The 23,151-nt window shown below is 39.6% G+C and overlaps 2 protein-coding genes and 1 pseudogene across 2 annotated transcripts; 2 read left to right on the top strand and 1 right to left on the bottom strand.

Moving 5' to 3' along the window:
• Window positions 1–5,846: 5,846 nt before the first annotated feature.
• LOC110059965 (uncharacterized) lies at window positions 5,847–15,259 on the top strand. The gene is made up of 5 exons (XM_089282862.1): window positions 5,847–6,442; window positions 8,868–9,007; window positions 9,108–9,179; window positions 12,872–13,081; window positions 13,472–15,259. The coding sequence occupies exons 1-5, from the start codon at window positions 6,129–6,131 to the stop codon at window positions 13,969–13,971; spliced, it is 1,236 nt and encodes a 411-aa protein (XP_089138988.1). The 5' UTR covers window positions 5,847–6,128; the 3' UTR covers window positions 13,972–15,259.
• Window positions 15,260–15,262: 3 nt separating this feature from the next.
• LOC110059973 (pseudouridylate synthase 7 homolog) lies at window positions 15,263–23,143 on the bottom strand. The gene is made up of 6 exons (XM_020766692.2): window positions 22,456–23,143; window positions 21,065–21,574; window positions 20,191–20,495; window positions 18,593–18,668; window positions 17,037–17,292; window positions 15,263–16,360 (listed from the first exon to the last, which is right to left on the bottom strand). Exons 1-6 carry the CDS (start codon window positions 23,141–23,143, stop codon window positions 16,108–16,110), a joined length of 2,088 nt encoding a protein of 695 aa, XP_020622351.2. The 3' UTR covers window positions 15,263–16,107.
• LOC149117201 (uncharacterized) lies at window positions 19,100–19,960 on the top strand (annotated as a pseudogene).
• Window positions 23,144–23,151: the final 8 nt, after the last annotated feature.

The following is a 23,151-nucleotide window of genomic DNA, read 5'->3' as shown; positions in this document are numbered from 1 at the left end:
TTTTTAAAATGCACCGCCAAATAAAGCGGATGTTTTTAGCAGATCAAATAAGACAGTGAATAAGATAACTGCGAAATGCCGACCACCGCTTCGACCTTTGATCAGCTTTTCCACTGAATTCCATTCCAGGCCCCTTGGTTAATTACATAAAGCAGACCGTAGAACACTTGAGATTTATTGTGTGACGATGAATTGGTACAGTAGTGTGTTCATAGACATGGCCCATTTGTATAGTGGCATTGATTTTGTTTGAATCTCTATGAGGTCACACAATATCACTTTGCTTTCTTTGAGCTTGGAAACTGCAGACTATTCATTTATAACGAGGCCTGAAATTTATATATCTCAGCTGAGTAACAAATGAAAGAAAGTGTGACGCTGTAAGACTTCTTGTACTATTCCAAATGGTACCCGTCCCAACAAGAAACGGCTTTGTATCAATTTATCGCCGGGGTCTGGCGGCTTCGAGGAAAAATAATTCAAAACAATGAATGTCCACTCGAGGACAATCAGGGAGAATCCTCTTTTCGTGTTTAGCCCCTTGACCCTCTCACGTGGGTAGATTTGCTGGATACAACAGTTGTAAACCGTAACGTATTAACGACTTTTGGTACTGGCTAGCATTTCCATTGGTCATTGGTTTTCGATGATTTGTGAGGTCATCGAAATTTCCAGCCTAAGTTGAAATCCATTTGTGACTTACTAAACGCATTCCAGATCAACAATCCAAGAGAAATTATGGGCCAACCTGTACGATCTTTCATAACTTATGGGAATGAAACATGTCACGAGCAATTGTTTGGCCCAAGCGAAACTGTGAAATTACAAAATTTAAGGAACGAAGTATACTGGTCTCTGTCAAATCAAGGTGGAGTAAAATTGTATCAGGGCTGGAACAGAAAAACTTCCTGCTTTATTTGGTGTAGGACTACAATTCAATTTAGCTTCTGTAAGAAGGCGTTCCGAGAACAAACAGTAAGATAAGATATGAATCCAGAGGTTGTGCTAAATCCAAGGTCATAGTTTGATAAAACCAATTGGGTGATTAAATTATTACGCTTAATTAAGTGGGTAGCTAAAAACACAATGGATTTTATTATTTGTGCATGTTTTGGGTAGGTGTGCTTAAGAACTTGTTAGCTTTTGCTGAGATTTAGCGATGACACTCTTAAGAAAAGGGGTAGGCCCTTTGCTGTTATATAGGAATTCTCTCAGACTTCTTCGTTTTAATCTACTCCAGCTACATATCCGTGTTAACTCCTGATTCAACAGTAACATGCCGCTTGCTACATTACCAGAATTATGGATGGAGGCAGGGTGGTCATACGCTTTTTGAGTAATGTTGAAGCTCATGAGATTTGATCCCCAAACAGCAGAAAGTGCAGAGGTTTGCAACAAGTAGAATTCTGTGTCGCATCGATTTCTATACCGAAAAGCTCGGTTCATTTTTCCTTATAATCAACTTACCTACGCAAAACGATTAGAGTCCGGAAGGAGAAGAGGGGTGAAAGCGATGACGTCATCTCTCAGCTGGGGTTGTTGTCAGTTAATCGTTTGGCCGTTTGTCAAATATCACATTCCAAAGGTAACGAGAACAGATTTAATTTCCCATTAATAAAGAGCCGGTAAAAATTTTAGCCGTTTGTCAGTTAATCCCATTAGTGATTATGCAATTGCCGTTTTAAAAGCGGAATGGCTATTACACCGAACTTACTTTTACCAGTATCCTGAAATGATCTCTGATTAAAACATACTTAGGATCTTCAACACATCGAGGCAAATCTCACACAGTTTTGACCAAGATGAAGCCTGTAAAACCTCTAAAACCAGAAACATCCAGTCACGGTCGTATAACGGAAGAAATAACTGCAAACAATTGGTCTTTTCAAGCGCGTGAAGAAATTCGGTGTAAGCGGCTATTCCATGTTTAAAAGGTCAAGTACTTATCAACGTTTTCTAGAAGATTAAACAGATGTGCTTGACACATATACAAGTACGTGGTGGCTATAACATAGGTTAAAAAAAACCAAGACCTTTCAGTAACGTTCTAGATAACCTGACCATTTCCTTTGCACGCTTTCCTTCAACCAGTTACTATGAGTAATTTGCACATAAAGCAACAAGATGACGTCATAATATATAAGAATGTCATGTAGTACATATATATATGGCTTTCTTCTTAGTTGCACTCTTCTTCACGCTTAAAGTGCGTCAAAATTTTAGACTTGCATTTAAGTCCAAAGCAGTTCGTATTGTGTACTTAGAAGAGAAGACACAAAACATGCCCGACAACAGGGCATCAAGTGTGAATAAATTGTGTGCCCTAACTGGATTGCTCTGCACTGCGTTGCACAGCACTGCAACAAAGTATACACTACACATATTTACTGTGAAATGATGTCTAAATTTCAGGCAATTGTATATTTGATCAACCTCGGTGGCTAGCTCTGAGTTTCATTGATTCAAATGAAATTTTTCAGAAGTTTGGTTATCAAGTTTCGGGGCAAATTAAAATTGCAAATACTAAAAAGAGCTTCCCCTTTTCCTTAGATGAAGAATAAATGGAATTTGGACATATATTAAAGCTGTCCTTGGTAATGTTCACAACGTTTTGCTTGCGTGTTCCAACTAAAATCGCTGAAGTTCAGGAGGTCAAAATTTATTTTTGTAGCTCCGCCAATTGTTTAATCTCGTTTCTGTCTGTCTACTTATTGCAAATAATGACTATCGTACCATATAATCTGGTTAACTCTCACATGAACGTGCAACTTCACAGTGACCTTCACGACATGGTATGTCGCTGTTATGAGACATCTAAGAGAATTCTGCCTTAATTAGTTGAGAGGCAGCCTGCTCTAGTAGATAAGATAGTAACCTCTTTATTTCATTCGTATGACGTCAAATGACTGAATAAAATCCGCCATCTTGGATTCGCAGCTTGGCTTTTTCAGGAAGTAATACGTGACAAATCGGTAAAAAAAATTATTCAAGAGCGATCGAACAAGTGATGTAAAGCTTCATAATGCAAAGCTAATACACAAAATTTAATCATCGGAAAGAGGAAATATTTCAGACACTTCAAATTAGCGTAGTTGGCACGGTGGCCATGGCAACATCAGGATTCTTGGACAAATAGCTGTCATAACATTACATTGGATCTATTCTTGGTTTTCATGTGACGTAGTCATATTCCAAAATTAGAAATTATCCTTCCTTCTGAGGTTTTAGTTTCCTCAGATAAAAGGCCCTGTAGGAACGTGACGTTTGGCAATGTTTTAGCTCGACAGAGTTCTTCTTTTTGTAACAGAGCACTCCAAGCTTTTGCGTTGCGTGACATGAAAATGGCGGCCAGAAAAGACTGTCGCGTAGGTCAAAAGACGAGTTATCGCTTTAGTTTTTGTTAAATAAACGGTGCTTGCACTAGAAGAAGCATTTATTTCAATGTGTCGGAGCACTAGAGTAAAAATGTTCGTTTCAATAACAAATCTCAAGGACGGATGTTTTTGTTATTTTACGGTCGCCATGTTTGTGCCCCTCCGAAGGGCACAAACATGGCGTCTACATACAAAGCTCTATAAATTTGGATGACACGCTTCTGCGAATAACGGGCGAATGAACAACAGCAGAAACCTGATTCTTGGCGAGGTTGTTTATATAGCAATCATCTATCATATCCTAGATTCTTGAATTTATTTATTGAATGGTTACGATTTTTAGTTTTGATCACATGACTGGTGAAAACCAAGAATTGGAGGATGTTTCCTCCAGTCCTTTGAAAGTTGGAGTTTTCATTTTAAATAGTTTCAAACTGATGTTCTCCAGTTCTTGTCAAGCGATCTCTTGTCGTGTGATTTTACAATAAGACTTGTAAAACAATATTCAGTTCTGACGTATGAAATAGGAAAAAAATCACCAGGTAGGTATTAATAAATCAAAAACGGTACAAGGTGGGTAAGAATGGAAAAGTTAGAGAAACTTAAGACATTTGGGCTGAATTTTCAATACGAAAAAGTCGAAAAAACATCACCATTTTATTTTTTAAAAGACAGATTTTCTTCAGACGCTAGACACCAAGCTATCTAGCGTCTGAAGAGAATCTGTCTTAAAATAAGGGTGTTATTTTTTCGTTTAGAAAAAATTCAGCTCAAATGTCTTAAGTTTGGCTAAGTTACAGAGCAGCTGCTAGCTTTCCTACCTGTATATGACCGTTCAAGTAATTTAATTCCAAAAGGTGCTCGTCTTATCGCCATCACCAAGAGATTATCACCCAGGAAGAATATCTGTTGAAACCAAGTAGAAATTACAGAGATGACAACAAAAAGTTCTTCATAGTGTTCGTAGTCTGTCGGTACGAGCTTATCCTTCATCGTTTGATGGAAAAAAAAAAAAAAAAAATCCGCAAAACTGTTAATTACTGACCCAAACTTTGACATCATGAGATTTCAGGGCCGTAGCCAGAAAAACAAAACAAAACAAAACAAAAACAAAAACAAAAACAAAAACAAAAACAAAAACAAAAACAAAAACAAAAACAAAAACAAAAACAAAAACAAAAACAAAAACAAAAACAAAAACAAAAACAAAAACAAAAACAAAAACAAAAACAAAAACAAAAACAAAAACAAAAACAAACAAACAAAAAAATGACTGAGGCAATTTCCATGGTTTTAAATCCTCTTCCTAGTTATTTAGGGTATTTATGATGACTATAAACTGCAAAAACAAAACAAAAAAATGATTAAGGCAAGTTTCTCGGTTCGCCTGTTACTAGTTACGCCCTGGACTTGGAGAATAACGAAGAAGACGATCTTTTGTTTTCGTTTAGGGCTGAATGCTGTTAATTCTGTTATCAATAATAAAAGCTGAATTTTCTACAATCTCCGACAAAAGTCTTGGCATACCTTGCCACTTTTGCAATATCTGTCAGGGCAATTTATCAGTTCGTCCCCTTCCCCCCAATTCAATGTTGTTTATCGCGATGAAGTCGTCATTTCCCGCTTACAACATTGTCGGGGGGGAAGGGGGTTCCCTATTCTAATGATGTCATTAGGTATTGTCCCCAAAATACCTTGTCAACGCATTTTCGTGCTATCTGATCCAGGTGTGCCAAGGACTTTTGTCGAGGATTGTAGATCAATCTGAGGCCAACTGTGGACTAATATTGTTATCAAAGGGCGAGCAGACCTTAATGATTTGCAACTCGATCCAAGACTTTTTGAATTCTTATACCAATTAAGCCTGTCCATTTAAACGGTATGAGGAAAAAGAGGACAAGAAGTTTGTCCAAAATGAAGGTAGTTTCTCGGCTAAGCTCTGTGTTCTATACTCGATGGACGACCACCCACGATGTTACGACAATATCCTGTTGAAACTCTGAAGATAAAACCACTGAAAATACCCATTAATTAGTAATACCCATTAATTAGTGATTAATTCGTCCTATCTCTCTACCCTCTCAGACCAAACTTAAACAGGTGTGATTTAGGGACTGCGCACGCATAAGAATCAAGCAAGCGGAATTGTTCGAAGTTTTGGTACTAGGGGTTAAGTAGGGGACATTGAATTTCCTTCACGACACACGCACACATGACAGTTAAGGGGACATGTGGTAAATAGATCAATCAGTGCCAAAATAGATATAAAATGACAAGCGCCTTGGAAATTTTATTTGAACCTTTCTGGCACAACGACAGTGCAACTTGAGCAGAGTATTTCAGTTGTGGTCACGTCACCAGGTGCGATTTCTGTCATGTAACAAAGGGTAAAGGCATGAATGTAGTGACGAATTAAACTCGGGCAAATTTGAACAATAGAGGGGCGTGATTTTGTTCATTTCAGGACGAACTGTTGACCGTTGTTTTGTAATTGAAATTTCAACACAGGTCTGGTTCCGCTTGGGTTGCCATTTCATTAGCATGAATGAATGTAAATTAACTCTGACCACAAGACTATCATCGTGACGTTTATTGTGGAATGCACATATCAGGGGAATACAAGTTAACAGTATGCCACTAGATCGCGCAGAAAGTCAAAGATGGTTGTTTTACTTTCACTCTTTGTAAAATGTGCTATCAGCGCCTGCAGCTGTTTCAATTTACAAGAATAACGTGCTCTTAAGCTGGGACAAAATGCGTCGACTTTTACAGTGGTTTGTTGGTCGTTGTCTTTCGTTTTCGCTGTGGCAGTTTATTCAAATTGCGATCGTTGTGAGCTACTTGTCTGCTCAATTTGTCCTTCATGTACAACTAAGTACACGTCTCACGGATGCCCTGGCAAGGCTAGATAAGCTAGAGGATTATATCAACGGCAAAGAGAACGAAAGAGCGCAGATACAGTCTTATGACACGAGGCCCGATCATGTTCACTCTCGTGGAAAGCGGCGCACGCACCATGAAGGGAATTTGAATGACCTATGGAGACGACTCGAAACCTTGGAAAATCAGTAAGTTGAATCAGCCTGTGTAAGTTAATTAATAGCCGTATTGCACGATGCAAACTCTCGTGTGAGTGCCACATTTGATTTCAGCATCGTTTGCAAATTACAAAACTCTACCTTCATGTAAATAGAAATAACTTAACAAGTAATAATTTAAAACAGATTCTTATAGTTCTTGAGTGCCAATCTTTCGTGTGACTGATTAAGTTATCATAACTATTGCTTTTTATGTCATACAAACGAAACGTGATGAACAACTACACGATCAAGCAGCCTGTTTTGCTTCCTTTTGTCATATTCGTGCGACAAATCGTGTCTTTTGATGTGCTATGTTTGTCAGAGAGCTGGAATAAAAGAAAGCCATCCATCCTAAATCAATATCATGTGCCTCCAACATTATCATGATAGGTAACAAACGTCAAACTTCTTATTCCCTAGAGTAATATACGTCTTATTAATCCTAACAACATCTGTGCACTGTCAAGAGATCATGAAAGAATTCGTGAGAAGAACTGAAGAAAGTGATCAACTAAGGGATGTTGTCTTTTATTTGGCTGTTGCATTGAGAAAGGAATGAAATCGAAAGATAGAATCGTGTTACAATTACTGAAGGCTCAAAAAAGCTTGAAATAGTCTGTGATCCCGACCCGTTTCTCCAGTTTTCATCTTGAAAAACAAATGGGAAACATCAAAGTGTATAAATAGTTGTACTAAAATAAAACATAGTCAAAGTTCATTGGCTTGTCTAGTTCGATAACACCTCACAATCAGAAGTTGATTTTATCTCTGAGGCCTGCACTGAACGACCAGAATAAAGTTCGTGATAGTAATGAGTTTCGTCTGTTAGCAAATTCGTCTTAAAAATTGGAATTTAAAGCTACATTTAGGCCGTTTATCTACAGAATAAGAACAGACTGAGCTAAAATCGACTGCTTGACCATGAGTATATGTAAAGAAACATTGCACGAAACACGGCACCAACACAGAAGCTCCTTACAACTTTCGTGACCGATTTTTCGTTAATATTTGTTCAATAAAACAAGACATTATTTGCGTGTTTGGTGCCTTTCGTTTTATTAATTTTGGACACACGGCAGAGATTTTATCACGATTATCGTTGACTTTTCACAGGTGATTGCTTTGACAAGATTGATTGATTACTTGCACTAAATTTAACGCACCCTTTTAATTAACAAATCGTTAAATATTGTCATATTGAATCAATGCTTAGGTTTGTGTTTGTTATGGCTACATATGCCTTTATACGTGTCCCAGATTCTCTTATATTGCTCATACATGAGGTACTTTACTAACACTCGCAGGTAATGACATATTGACGAGAAGTCGATTTAACGAAAGTTAGAAACCGAGGAATGTAAAACAAAGAATGCCCTCGTTGACGTATAAAATTAACAGTTAATGACTACGTTATCTCGTGGATAAAATATGCAAGGATTTCACAAGAGAAAATGGCCACCGAGAGAAAAAAAAGTAACAATTTGAACGACACTGGACTAGTAGTCCAACAATTTGACTACCAAAATGGCGTCGCTTCGTCACCTGAATTGAAAAGGTGACACCGGAGAAATGCAAACGTTCTGCGTCGTCTAACCATCCAAACTTCCAAATGAAGACCAAGGCATAAGGCGGAACGAGGGTTACGAAATCTGTTAACTGGGGTCTTTTTTCATCTTGTGCTGTGTCAGTGTACAAACAAAATATTTTCCAGTTATGATCAAGTGATTTAGGGTTAAACCGGACGATGTGTGTTGTAAAAACACCACAGATTATTTCGTTTTGCTACAAAGCAATGTTTCCTCTACATGTAACGTTGTACCACTGTCAATTTCTTCGAAAAGGATTTAGCAATTGGACATTCCACAGATAAATGGAGTGGTGTCTGATCAAGTGTGAATGCAAGTGTTACCTTTTATACTTTTCTAACATATCAACCCCCTTTAACTTTACCATCTAACTTGACAACTGGCACTGGACACATTTGCCCCAAAAGGTTACATCACATATGGACTGTGTGTTGTCTAGTGACTAACCCGACACATGACACACAAAGTGATTTTACGTTTGCCTCACCAACGTAACTCGTATTTTTTGTTCATTAACTTCGATAAATGTTTCTAGAAGCTTAAGGTTTCATGAATTTCAAGTATTGTATAAAACACGAGAGATTGTGTTGCACCTCATTTCAAAACAGCGATAAGAGAGTTCAAAATATGACGCGCAGCGAAGTATTTTTAACGAACTTCGAGATGTGTGGTAATGTGGTCAAACACAGTGTGGAAAAACGGAGAAGTAAAATCGAAAAATCTATGCAACTCAGGGTTGCTATTTCCTTTGTTTAAGCTTGACGAATTATATATATGAAGAAGCACCCAAACACCACTGTCTTTATCTTCTTCTTTTAAATGTGTAGTTTTACAGCGTCAAGAAACTTCAGCATGCCTCCTGACCAAAGATCATTTTGTGTTCAGGGACCACAAGGAAGGAATGGCATGCCGGGAAAAAATGGGATACCGGGGCGCGACGGGAAGGACGGGATACCTGGAAGAGACGGTGAGTAGTTGGCTGTTACCGCGATTACCTCTGTTGTTGTGTTGAATTCAGTTGATGGCACGAATTTCGCATGACGCTGTGTTTGTGTTTATTAGTGTAGGAAGAGATGGCACTGACGGGCGCGACGGAATACCGGGAATGAATGGAATCCCGGGGAGACAGGGATTACCGGGTAAGTAGCCTTTGCATGCATTCTATGAATGAGATCTGCTTTCATTTCTCCTTGGCAAGTTTAAGTCTTTTTAACAAAGACACCGAACGCAGTACCCTTAAAACTAAGATAGTTCTTGACAACGTTGTGATACTCTTGTGTCGTGTTTTTTCCATTTCTTGTTGGTCAGTTGAAAACGAAATTAATCACCCTTTCAGTATTCAAACATAGGCACGCAAGGCGTGCAAGAGTTATTTTTTTGTGAACTATAAGTCTTGGAGATAGGAGCATGCATGGAGCTGTTTACAGCAATGATTTGGTTGATTTGACAAGTTTTTTTGGTTGCGATGTACAGCAAGAAAGAAACTGGGAGTTTATGATGTACATACGATGTTACATCGGTAATGGTAAAATAACTAAAGAGTAAACCATAAAATGTTTGACTGAACAAACTACAGTAATATAATCTGACACGTCTCCAGATTAATGTACCATCTTATTTTCTAACAGGCAATTTGATTCGTTCTTTGATACAACCCACACTGATTGGTCTGACACGCGCACATGCATAACTCCCTCCCTCACTAATCACATAGCCCTTTCCCCGGGGGGGGGGGGAACTCCCTTATATGGGCTCTATAGGTCTGTGCGGCCCCGAAGGGTATAGTTTTTCGGCCGTTTTGGTCATAAATAGGGTATCGATTTTAGCTGATTTTGGCAATTTTGGTCATAAATAGGGTATGGTTTTTGTACTCTAGCCTTGATATGGGTATGCTTTTAGAAGAAGCCACTTTTTCATCATTATCGAAAAGAAAATCAACAAAAGCCCTTCACAAATCTGTATGTTTAAGGTAATTTAACATTGATTTGAACTAGGGAGCTAATTATAACGCAGGTCTGAAACAGGGTTTTGATTTAAGGGTCAGGTCGTAAATAGGGTGTCGAATTTTTGGTCAGGTCATAACTAGGGTAAGGAATATCGCAGATTTTGGTCATAAATAGGGTAAGGGTTTTGGGAAGCGGGCCGCACACCCCCACCCAATTTTTTTGGGAGTACCCCTCGGGAGCCCTTCCAGCCCCCAAGAGGAATTTTTGCTCGAAAATACTCAAGTTAAGGGAACTAATAATAGAGCGGCTCAAGACTCAATTCAAAAACTTATCTAGTGGGAAAAGCTCACCCTTCATCGCATGCTCGTAGTTATATGCTAAACACTATGTTTCGTTGACTGATTATCCAGTTGCAAATGATTATCAAACTCGCCGGCATAATCCTCAGCCTAACCCACAGAAAATGTCGAAGTAAGCCCAATATATGAATACTTCCTCCTCTTTTATAGAAGCCGGAGAATAAATACGGCCGTTCTGAACTGTATCGGGATCAAATCTTCTCACAAACCATTTACCTTTACAACAAGAAATTTGACTGGCTGTTTATAGTAGATCCAATCTGATTGGTGTGACATACATACATCTCTCACTCACTCACTCATCCATTGACCCGTCCATAACATACCCCGACGCGCCGACTAAGAGGTATTTTTTTTTTACAAAAAGATAACTCAAAAATCTTGAATGACACCACTCTTACCATACGAAATATTCCCAGCCACCTTCGACGAAAAGTAGGCCATGACGCAATCACAACGAGAGTTCTTAACATTTCTGCAACTTTTTGTAATAACCACACAAAAAACTTCATAATAACAATATCCTTCCTACAGTTTTTACTTCGGTCAACAAAACTAGCCCGTCCAAAAACGCTCGAATCACAATTTAGTGTTGGACCTTTTGCTGACAGCGTGTGCGTCGTAAGCAGCTGAGCGTCACAGAAAATACTTTCCTTATGTAATTCTCCCTCCATAAAGCTAAATCGACTGACATGTAAAATGTTCGACTGAACATACTAAAGTAATCTGACACGTCTCCAGATTAATGTAGATATCATCTTATTTTCTAACAGGCAATTTGATTCGTTCTTTGATACAACCCACACTGTGATTGGTGTGACACGAGCACATGCATAACTCTCTCTCTCACCGATCACATAGCCCTTCCAACCGCTAAGGGGAATTTTTGCTAAAAATTCTCAAGAGAACTTTTCGCATTTTAGACGAGTCGTAAGTTTACCCTTTTTATACAACACAACGCAACAACACTACTTCACCAAAAATAGAAAGAAAGAAAAAAACCTCTCTGACACGTTGAAAGTCTGATTTAATTAAATGCACCTTAACTTGACGCCACGCAGTCTTCAAAGAACATTTGAACAGTTTTCATACTTTTTACCTTTAAAAATATCGGACTTAAATGAATGTCATCAAATAAAACTATTAAACTGCTACTGCAGAGACGTAAAAACACTCTAGAAATGAAAGCTTCTTTTTTGTTTAATATCCTGGGAACAATAGCCGATAACTTGTAAGCTCTAATTGAATTTACTCCCATATGAAAAACAAAAGTGTCGAGTTACCATTTGTAACTAAAAATAGCAAACATCTCGTGGGAACAAGTGGTGACGATTCGTCAGCTCTAATTGAATTTACTACCTTGTGAAAAACAAGAGTGTCAAATTACCCATTGTAACTAAAAAATAAAAATATCTCGCTATATTTGCATGCAATAAGAACAAAACAATCGTTACCTGCACTTACGATTGTAAACGTTAGAACTGCTTCAAATCTAAATAGTCTTGACTCCTCTAAAACATGTCCTAAGAACTAGAACCGACGATTCGTGACCTCTAATTGAATTAACTCCTTGTGAAAAACAAAAGTATCAAGTTACCCTTTGTAATTAAAAATAAAAAAAATATCTCGTGCCATTTGCCTACTACTAACTCACGAACTGCTTCAAAACTCAAGACTCATCTCGTTCATAACTAGCCACCATTACACTGAAAATTATGCACTCTAAAACAACCCAATGTACCTATGTAACTGTCACACTCCCCTCCAAACCAGACTAAAAATCACAACCCGGCAACATACACGTCACTCTTTATTTTTCAATTACCAAAGTCCTTGTGTTTATACATACCTTGTGTTTCTGACATACCATTTACCTTTGCAACAAGAAATTTGATTGGCTGTTCATAGTAGATCCAATCTGATTGGTGTGACATACATACATCACTCGCTCGCTCACTCACTGACTCACTGACTCACTGACTCACTGACTCACTGACTCACTGACTCACTGACTCACTCACTGACTCACTGACTCACTGACTCACTCACTGACTCACTGACTGACTCACTGACTCACTGACTCACTGACTCACTCACTGACTCACTGACTCACTGACTCACTGACTCACTCACTGACTCACTGACTCACTGACTCACTGACTCACTCACTGACTCACTGACTCACTGACTCACTGACTCACTGACTCACTGACTCACTGACTCACTGACTCACTGACTCACTGACTCACTGACTCACTGACTCACTGACTCACTGACTCACTGACTCACTGACTCACTGACTCACTCACTCACTCACCCACCCACCCATTGACCCGTCCATAACATACCCGACGCGCCGACTAAGAGGTATTTTTTTTTTCCAAAAAAGATAACTCAAAAATGATATTTTCTTAGTTCGATCAGATATTGGAATGCATAACGCCAATGAGGTAAATATTGTAAAGAGAGATTCTAAACTTGGTTTGATGTCCAGTAGGTACTCTAGCAGATTTTGTTTTGTTTAAGGTAGAGATGGTTCCACAGGCCCTAAAGGACATCACGGGCAAAAGGGTCACAAGGGCAAACAAGGTCCGAAGGGCCCTCCCGGCGATCCAGTAATGTGCCACAAGGAAACCATTACAAAGGGTCCTAAGGAAGAGAGATCAGGAAGTACCGTGTTCATTCGATGGGGGCGCAGGGTGTGCCCTGACAGAGGAACAGTTCTTGTTTATGAAGGCAAGTTTAGACAGCAATTTATGAACTATCATACACAAACTGGACACAAGCCTCATAACAGTCACTGTTATTTACAGCATTTCATGAGTATGTAGTCTGAACATAGAAGGTCGAAAGACATATTAAGCGTTATTGAATTGTTTTCCTTGTTGGAGGTGAGCTTGCCTTGACATTTATTAAGCGAAACAAGTTATAGTATTACCAAATAACCTAGAAAACTGTGAGCAAAACTGGGCAACCTAAGACTTAGTAGGCTGAGGCTGAACTGAAACCCAAAACTGTAATGGCCGTCTACAAATCATGTAAAATATGATCATCGCTTCATCGACAGTGGTATTCCCAGATCATAATTACGCCCGTTTATCATGAACGTTTTCTGTATTGTGCTAGGCCAAGTAGCAGGATGGAGATCCACGCCACAAGGAGGAGGAACCAACTATTTGTGTATGCCTTTGGAGCCCCTTTACTCCAAGCCCCCCACACCAGGATACCACTCGAAAGCGTCCCTCTTTGGTGTGGAATACGGGCACGTCGAGGACCTTTTTGCTAAGTTCCCTGGTAGGGGCTCAGAGATAAGCTACCTCGGTGTACCTTGTGCTATGTGCCGCGTGGAGCACAGAGGATCCTTAATGATGATTCCTGCCCGTAATGTTTGCCCGTCCCGTCTCTGGACCCGCGAATATCACGGGTACCTTATGACCGATACTTCAAACAGCACGAGACCGGAGTACATTTGCGTGGACGCCGACGCAACCGGAGTCAATGTAATTCAAAGCAGAAGGCATGCCGGGAAAGCTTTGCTCGCTTCAGTTAAGGGACAATGTGGTGTGCTGCCATGCTCGAAATACAGGCAGGACTGGGAACTAACATGCGCAGTTTGCACGATATAGGAAAGAGGAATTATCGATTAAAGCACGCATGACGAAATTCTTTGCTTGGATTGAGACACTATTTCTTCAAGGAAAGGTTGCATTTCTTTCCACTTCCAAGAATGTCAACGAAGTTTGAACAGCCTGCCTTTAAACAACAGCGATGGGTAAATTTTCACCAACAATTATATTTGACCAGTTGTTACTAAATCCTGGTAGTACAACGATGCACTGCATACAAAAGAACGAAACAATAATAATATAAAGACGAAAAAAGCGAATGAAAATATGTTCGCAAATGCAACAATGTATAATAGAGCTCAAGCATAATATTGAAACGTTGCGACTGTTGCTTGGTTTGTCACCCAACGCTTCTAAGTTGCTGTATAGCTTGTTAGCATGGAAAGAGCGAACAATTGATGATTCTACAAAAGCAAGGTATGTATTTTACAGCTGATCATAATACACGTGACTAAGACCTCAACAACGAGGGAGCAAGTCCAATCTACGACAAAAAAGCACTCGGAGAGTTTCTGACTCTCGCTGTATCTGGGAGTATTCAAACAGTAATTTTCACTTCGGGGATAGCAAGAGTACTACACGTGGTGTCGACTCGCATGCACAGTTTTTATAATCGAAACTGTTATGGCTCCAATGGCTACGATCCTTTTTGTGAACCAGCATTAGCTACATCGGTTTCTCTCTCTACGCATGTTCAGACACCTTTACTGCAGTTGAACGCAAGCGCACAATCAGACCAGGAACCAGGACTTGCTGGTTCTAGTTTTGGATTTCGTCTAGAGCATCGCACGTTCGGTCGCCGCTGACCGAAAAGGAGCGGACTCTGGGGACAAGATTGTCGTGGTTCAGCTCCGTGAATTTCCAGAAGAAAATTGTCTTGGCTCAAATAACACAGAACAGGACAAGAGTAAAAGCAACTTGTAAAGATTTAACTTGTACATTGAAATATCACTGTCTGTGGTATACAATCTTATATGATTTTCTGGTGTATTACCTTCTTTTCCTTGACCTTGTATCCTTTCTCGTGCAATTCTATTTTCCAAAAACCTGACTTGCTTTTTTAACTTTTACGAAATGCGAAGACCTAAATTAAACCAAAAGCCTACATTAAAACTCCACAGCTATAAGGCACAGTACAGACTGCTTGTAGTCAAGAACAAAGATGAAAATGTCAAGAATCAATCAACATGTTGATAAATTGTAAAACAGCCATATTATAATATTTTTGTATTACATTACTGTATTGCATCATAGTGCGCACAGTTGAAATAAAATACAACAACTAAAAGAGTCTGCAATAACAACTTTATCGCAATTTTATTGTGTGACAATTAATCTTGTTTTGTTCACGTTTTTTTCTGTTCCATTGAGAAAAACAAGAAAAACAAAGGAAAAGAAAAGAAAAGAAAAGAAATTCCCTTCCCAGTATTTCACATAGCTTGTGGGGAACTTAATTAAATTGGTACTTAGTTTGAAATTTCCCAACAATTTTACCTTTTAAGATGGTTTCCGCAGAACATTCGAGCAATAATGGCAAAAATTCAGTTACAAAAAAACCCCTCATGGCATGGTAATATTTTGAATACAGTTAAGAAGGACTTATCGAGACTTTAGCTCTCAAGCTGACCCCGCGAGAGAAAACTGAACTGGAGGTTTGACATTAACTTTCTCGAGAATGCTTGAGAATTTAATCGAGGTGTCACTTAGAGAAATGAACTAAAGTGAGTTGTGTTAAAAAGTTACCGTGCTATGAGTAGATTTTAAGTAAATAGTTTTTGCACTTATTGCTCGAACTTCGAGCGGAATGTGTCTTAATTTTTCACCATTCTTGTTTGGTTTCGTTTAGAAGAAAGCGTTTCCGACTTGTTTGGTTGATTTATGTTTTCAAATGGCATTAAACTCGGTCAAACTGTAACATGTTTGACTGGGTGATTTCAACAGTACACTGCCGAAAAGTTTTTGACCGTTTCAACAGAAAAGGCGTTGGAAAATGGGTTCTTAAGCACTTGATCCTAACCAACGCAAAACAATTTCAGCTGAAACGAACGGTCCCAATACAGCACGACCTTCTTTGAAAACATGGAATTTCTAACGAGTCTACCATACTTATAGCAAGTTGTCAATTGCAACCAGGCCTCACTCTTGGTTGAGAGTAGACTGGTAAGCTGATGACGTGTCACATCTCAGAATTTCACGTAAAGCCATTGTAGCGTAAGTTGACGTGGGCAAAGTGAACTCCATCTGTAGTGCCAAGTACTTTCCGTCTGGAACAGACTGGGGCTCCTGAGCCACATTTAGTCGGTCCTTGTCTGTCAGGGCCAGGGGTTGTTTAACATCATTGTAACGTATCCAACGCCAGCTCATAAGACTCGGCCTGACGAGTAACTTCCTATGAAACGAAGGTTTTCTTAACACATAGGCGAGTCATTGCGGAATCAAAGGGGAACAATCAATGAAGATGAGCAGACAGTACATGTTATAACAATTTGATAGATTTTTTTTATCATCGACAATTTATTAGGGTCTCCTTTTAGCGCGTTGCGTCTCTTTTCTCGCGTATTAAGTTTCGTTCTTGCGTGTAGCCTCGCATCTCTTAGCGTATCGAATCTTACGTCTAACGCATCTCAATCCCGCTCCTTGTCCGTTACGCAACGTTGCATTACATTTTCCCCCTCATGAGATGCTTTACTATATATTCAGGAGCTTTTTCGCGAACACAGACCTGTCACGTCCCGCGTACGTACAACTAGAAGAAAACATTTAAGAACAAATCCAACGTGGCCGAGTGGTCAGCGCGTCGGACTCGCAATCCAGCAGTCTCGGGTTTGAGTCCCGCTCTGTCCACTACCTGGATTTGTTTCACGGTAACCCCGAGTTCAAATCCTCGGCCATGTTTGTAAATAGCCAATTGGTTTGCTCCGGCCAGTTGGGATTCTCAACAATGTTATGTTCATTGATTTAAATCATTTGTCTCAGTTGTTTGTTCGGCCCCATTAGCCTTTATACTATAAACACTGCCCAAAGTAAATAAAGGCTCTTTAATTTTTTTTTTCATTTCTACTTACCGATAAGCCCCTGAAAGTGCATAGTCTCGAACTTTTCGCCTCATGTTGCCAATGTCAAGTCCATCGTTGGCCATTATTTGTCTGTAGTGATCTTTTAGCTCGTTGTCAGGGTAAACAACGTCGTATCCAGGAAGTGGAAGGACAACGTCGTGGATTGTGAACTGTCCGCTCTTCAGATGTTCTTCGGTTACGACTGTTACTGCTGTTCGGCTTGGCTCAGAAATAAATTCGATAGTATCCTGCATCTGTGACTCGTCTGTAAAAAAAATCCTGGATTGTCATTTTGTGTTCTTGAACAAGACTCTTTCCCTCTCTAGCCTGGTCTTATCTAAGTTCTTTTGTTTTACTTTCTAAGCCATTCTTTTGCTACGAATACAAAGTCAAATGGTTGCGCGGTGGCCTCATGGTTAGTGCGCTCGCCTCTGGATCAAGTGGTCCGGGTTCCGGGGGGGGGGGGGTACTCCCATAAATTTCGGATAGGTGTGTGCCGCGAATAGGCTTAAACCCTGACCCTATTTAAGGATGAAGCAAACGAAAATTGATACCCTATTTAAGGCCCAAACCCGAAAAATGACACCCTATGGAAGGGAAAAACAAAAACTCGAAATAGCTTGAACGGGTCAACTTTTACACACTTCTATTTTAGCTGATACAATTTAGGCACCCTGTCTAAGGATCACACCAGGAACACCATGCCAACATGGGCGAAAATTATACCCTATTTAAGGCTATAGAACCTCAAAAACCATACCCTATCCCGTGGCACATACCTATATAGCTCATATATGGGAATATCCCCCCCCCCCCCCCGGGTCCGGGTTCAAGCCCTGGCAGGGGGCAATGGGCTGTGTTCTTGGGCAATATCAAGACACTTTACCCTCACAGTGCCTCTCTCCACTCAGGTGTACAAATGGGTACCGGCCAATTCAATGCTGGGGGTAACCCTGCGATGGACTAGCATCCCATCCAGGGGGAGTTGAAATACTCTTAGTCGCTTCATGCTGTGGACAGAAACTGGAGATAAGTGCCAGTCTGATGGGCCACTTGGCTAGTATGCAGAGTTTACCTACCTTACATAGTCAAATGATTGTCAGTGACCATGAATTGTAAGAAATTAGCATCCCACCCAAGGAGGAAGGAATTTTGTAATTATCATTGAAGCCATTTGTGCCAAAACAGGTCTAATTCAGTTATGTGAGAGCGAATCTTTTAGCAAATAAAGTTGCTACGTGAAAAACTTCTCAACTTCTCTACTTGGTCACTTTAGACAACAAAATGATATTCCCTACTGATGGAATTAGAGAAAGGAAAAGTATTGCAGCAGCTGGAATGATTTTTATTCAGCTTCCATGTATTAACTAGCACAAGAGAAGAATGAACATCCAGGAACTAAATTATCTGACTTTTTATTGCCTTGAGGATATGTGGAATTTTCCAGACTTGATTCATAATTCGCATGAGCATCCCAGCTAGGGGGACAGAAATGGCACAAGTAATTCTACATGATGAGGCATGTGCATAGTGTAATTTAACTTTAAATGGCAAATACAACTCACCTGTGTCAGTAGAACAGGCAGCTGATGATTTTGATGCAACAACCAGATCTCCTTTGATTGGCTGAAGCGCGTACTCCTAACAAACCCAACACAGTATAACAATTTAGACAGTATAAATATATACATGTGAGTAGGTATCTGTTGGTTATGGTTGTTAAGTATTGAACTCAATAAAATTTTATCTTCAGTTGATAGCCTTTGAAGAGAGCAACCAAACCGTGTCACATGACAGAATATTCCCAGCTAAACCTGGGGAATATCCAAGAATATTCCCCAATTTTCAAAATTGTGCATGTTGTGAAAAATATTTGAAGGATAGTAAACACAATAGTCTCCATTTGGTGCAAAAATATGCTCGGATATTTGTCCTTGGACATTATCTGTCCCTCAAAGCTCTCAGTTTTCCTCGAGCTACAATGTACCCTCTTTCTTGGAAAAATGATCACTTTTCAATGTTGAGGAAACGGTTGTTGTTATTCATCGTGGTAGATGCAATAATAACCATCAGTAATCGCTGGAGAGCAGAAACATCTGTCATCTGTACTTGTTTCTAATGGATATCCCTCCTTGTTTGTGCAGAAGATCAAAAAGGCATGAACAACCCCAAGAAGAGAGCCTGCCGCGGAATTTACATCCACTGCCGTTTTACCTTACATCCAAGGAGTTTCGGAGTCTCTCCACCGCTGCCTAGAACAACAAGGCATTCGCACTGTCTTCAAGTGCGACACGACACTTCGGTTACACTTAGTGCGACCAAAGGACACCGTCAACCCGACTAAACAAGATGGTGTTGTCTACAGGATTCCCCGTGAGTGCGGCAAAGTCTACATTGGAGAAACAGGGAGATATATGCAGGAGAGGATCATTGAACATGACAGGGATATAAGACTCGCCCGTACCCAGACCTCCGCCGTTTCTGAACACACCCACAAGACCGGCCACTATCCTATCTGGAATGAGGTCAAGTTTATTGATCGAGATCCTCACTGGTACACACGTAGGGTCAAGGAAGCTATTCACATAAGACTTCACCCTAATAACATCAACAGGGATAGTGGAATTGAAATTCCTGAAGCATTGATGCCCAGGATCAAAAAACACAGCAACAGGAGAACGGTAACACAGCAGACCACTGAGGGAACAGCTACTCGTCGGAACAATGGAACAATAGGAGGATCAAAATGCACCAATCACAGCCAACGTTTGTGATATAAATGATACCGTGCAATCAGTCGACCTTATTGCCTGAAGAAGACTAGCGGTAAGCAGTCGAAACGTCGCGATCTACATCTAAAGTGACTACATCGTGTGACAAACAATAATACACTTTATTATTGTTCACTTTTCGGAACAGATAATATCCACAGAGAAATATCCAAGCATATTTTCATGCCAAATGGAGGCTATTGTTTACATAGACTATGGAACAATTATGACAGACCATTTTCATATTCTCGGTATTGAACTGGAAGTAGCTTGCAATAGAGGCTCATGCGGGGGAATATCATTTGAAAAAGATTAATATCATTTGCATTTGAAAAGGCTACCCACATTAGTCTCAGCCTCAATGTGCTATTCCCATAACTTTCAAATAATACCTTAATGCGTCTTGATGCCATAGAGTTCCACACATAGCTCTGATATGCGTGGACGTACATGAGCCGTGTATTCCTAGAAATGGCCTGCAAGGCATTAACCAGGCCTGATGGCCCGTGTCTCACCAGACCCTGCAGGAGGTCACTCTCAATGCACTTCCGTTTGGGCATTCTCTTGAGAGTCCCTTTGGCATCATTCGTGTCTTTCCAGTATTGACGAGCGGCCTTCAGATCATCTGGTTCACCATCTCTTGGAGCAAGAAGCAAATCTATGGCTTCAGACCAGTTACTGAGAAGCAATGCACGACCTGTAGATTTTACAAATATTTAACAAGTTTGTTAGTAAAAGTAAAATTAATAGAATATAGACGCTGATTTTAGAAATACAAGGCATTTTTTTGTACATGTACATGTATCACAAAGTACAAGCAGGGTGAGGTGCATCATTTTTAAAATTTTTTTCCTCCATAAGATACATGTAGGCATGGATACAGATTTAGAGCCCTAATGACTTTCAGTCTGAATTACGCCTACTCTGAAACATAAAAATGATAATAAAAACTAAAACTACACATATAACTAATTCAAATCTTTGATGTTCAGATGTCAATTCAGCTTAGGTTATAGGCAAGGGTAAGTCTTGTGCAATTCTCATCAATGTACTGAGATTGCATACTAAGTTAAATGGAAAACTAAAAGCTTTTCTTGTACATGTGCATTTTACACTATTGACTCTGTATATAAATGCATGCACATGATGCTTTTTACATACAAGTGCAATAATTTGTTTAATTGAAAACAAAGACAAAGAAACCACCATACATTTACTTCGAAATGACCTGATAATACATGTACAAGTAATTACTTTAAAACTCACCTATTTTATGCGTGGGAACTGAGGTGGTTCCAAACCTTTGCAATCCAAAGTAATTAATAAACCCATTAACTTTCAGTGACTCCAAACTCTCTGTTATCTTATCATGATCCCCAACAACATTCCGAAGTGTTATGATAAAATGGTTTCCAGACAAAGAACCAAGTTTAAGAGGCTCTCTGCAATACTTAAAATTCCCAACACACATATTCCAAAGGGAAGCATTCAGATCCTTCAGCTGTTCAGCCCTGACTCGGTACACTGAAACTTGCTGTGTGGTGACTGCCCTGCGATCTTTTGTTCCAGCATAGCCAAACATGCCCGCTTTGATCTTAAGGAGTTTGCTCAAAAGGTTAATAGCATCCATAGTGTCTTTGTTTTCCTTGTAAAGAACAAACCAGCAATAATTGCCAAGTTCAGCTGGCCAGCGAGTATTTCTCTGCTTTCCACTGGAATCCCGCTTATGGAAAACTCTGACTGCCTTTTTGTCACCTACATCCACTGTGTCACTGTCTACAAAGAATACGAAAATGGTTAACTCTTACAGTAGGGAAATTGAGAATAAAAAGGCCCAGTTTGTTATTAAGTCCATATTAGAAACAGGAAAAAATTCCAGCACAATTTTGAGTTCAATAAAAGACACAAACATGTACGTGCATTAGACAAAGTTAAGAGTACCATTATGAGGTGGCAGCCACAATGTTCAGTAAAGCAGTTTACATGTATCAGGCTCCACAGGTGTTCTACGTTTCAGTGGATTTCAAGAGCAATAATTTGGTTATTGTAGAGATGCTACCTCCTGGTCTCTCCCAACAAGAAGGAGTGCTAGTCTATCACAGGATTAGGATTACCACCCACTCCCCCCACCAGCATTAATTTGACTGATGTCCAGTTGTACACCTGGATGATCATGAACAGAGGCACTCTGAGAGTGGAGTGTCATGCCTAAGAGCACAACATAACGATCCTGGCCAGAACTCAAATCTGGAGTGCGGCACACTTCACATTAGGCCACTATACCTCCCTTATACCTTAGCATACCCATTTTGTTTGTTTGTTTGTTTGTTTGTTTGTTTTTTGCAGGAAAACAAAAAAACAAAAAACAAAAAAAACACACACACACAAAAGCCAAACAAACAAACAAACAAACAAACAGGAGAGACTTCTTAATATAAAGCACAATTGAAATAAAATTGATTAAATTTTTATGTAAACTACCAAGCCTAAGAAAACAAATATATCTCAGATGACTTCTGCATGTGTAAAAATCAAAGAACCAATAAGAAAGGACCAATAAGAGAGGAGCGCTACAGAGATCCTGTTAACAAAGGTATATTTGCTGATTTTAACAAATACTAGGATTAAATATTAACTCATTGTGAAATCTTCTTTACCTAAGAAAGAGTAGTTTTCCCTAATGGCACGGTGAATTAATCTTCTGTGATCTTTGTCGTCATCTGGAGATAAAGTCACTGAAAGCTTTTTCTCCTCATCATCAACAACTCTTTGGAGTTTTTCTCTCTCTTCTAGGTTTAATATATTAAGATCAAATTCTTTGGTCTTGTCACCCTGAGGTATTGAGGTATCTGACAGGCGTACCATGTTCCCTTCAAGGTCCCTCTCACTGACAATGAAGTCTGTATACCTCTGCTTCAGTACGCCGTGAAAGCCTGGAAAATTACTCACGAATTCAAGAATTCCTACGTCCTTTTCAGAAACACAAGTATCGATCACAGCATCAAGTCCACTTTTAGATGATTCATTAACCGATACATCGTTTCCCGGGTTCTCTTCTTTTATGTTTCGTGTCTCTTCAGGGCTGCCATCGCGCACGTGTTCTGGGTCAGTTGGATTTTTCCTTTCAAGGTTTCCGTCAGTATCTTTTCCCTGAACGCACTTAGGTAACTCGTAAGTTTTCTCTTCACCAGCTTGATCATCTGTCCCTGTTTGAAGATTTGATTGCGACGATTCCAAAGCTATTCTAGGACGTTTTGAGTCAGGTTCGAAATCCACGGCTTCGTCCGCCATATTGAAAATTGAGCCTGCAATCAATAGCAACATTTCGCTGAGCTTGATAGTCATTCAAGTAT

Source organism: Orbicella faveolata, unplaced genomic scaffold (assembly GCF_042242905.1).
Source record: "Orbicella faveolata isolate gen_17 unplaced genomic scaffold, um_ofav_v1 contig_12, whole genome shotgun sequence".
NCBI lineage: Eukaryota > Metazoa > Cnidaria > Anthozoa > Scleractinia > Merulinidae > Orbicella > Orbicella faveolata.
This window is presented reverse-complemented; position numbering and strand designations above follow the sequence as displayed.

What these genes read in the sequence shown, in the direction of transcription:
- LOC110059965 (XM_089282862.1), top strand. Translation starts at nt 6,129, where the DNA reads ATGCGTCGACTTTTACAGTGGTTTGTTGGTCGTTGTCTTTCGTTTTCG. An exon ending in CTCGAAACCTTGGAAAATCA is followed by an intron (nt 6,443 to 8,867) that starts GTAAGTTGAATC and finishes TTAAATGTGTAG; the next exon opens with TTTTACAGCGTCAAGAAACT. An exon ending in GGGGAGACAGGGATTACCGG is followed by an intron (nt 9,180 to 12,871) that starts GTAAGTAGCCTT and finishes GTTTTGTTTAAG; the next exon opens with GTAGAGATGGTTCCACAGGC.
- LOC110059973 (XM_020766692.2), bottom strand. Translation starts at nt 23,143, where the DNA reads ATGACTATCAAGCTCAGCGAAATGTTGCTATTGATTGCAGGCTCAATT. An exon ending in TGGCATCAAGACGCATTAAG is followed by an intron (nt 18,669 to 20,190) that starts GTATTATTTGAA and finishes TGGGTTTGTTAG; the next exon opens with GAGTACGCGCTTCAGCCAAT. An exon ending in TGCCTGTTCTACTGACACAG is followed by an intron (nt 17,293 to 18,592) that starts GTGAGTTGTATT and finishes TTTTTTTTACAG; the next exon opens with ACGAGTCACAGATGCAGGAT.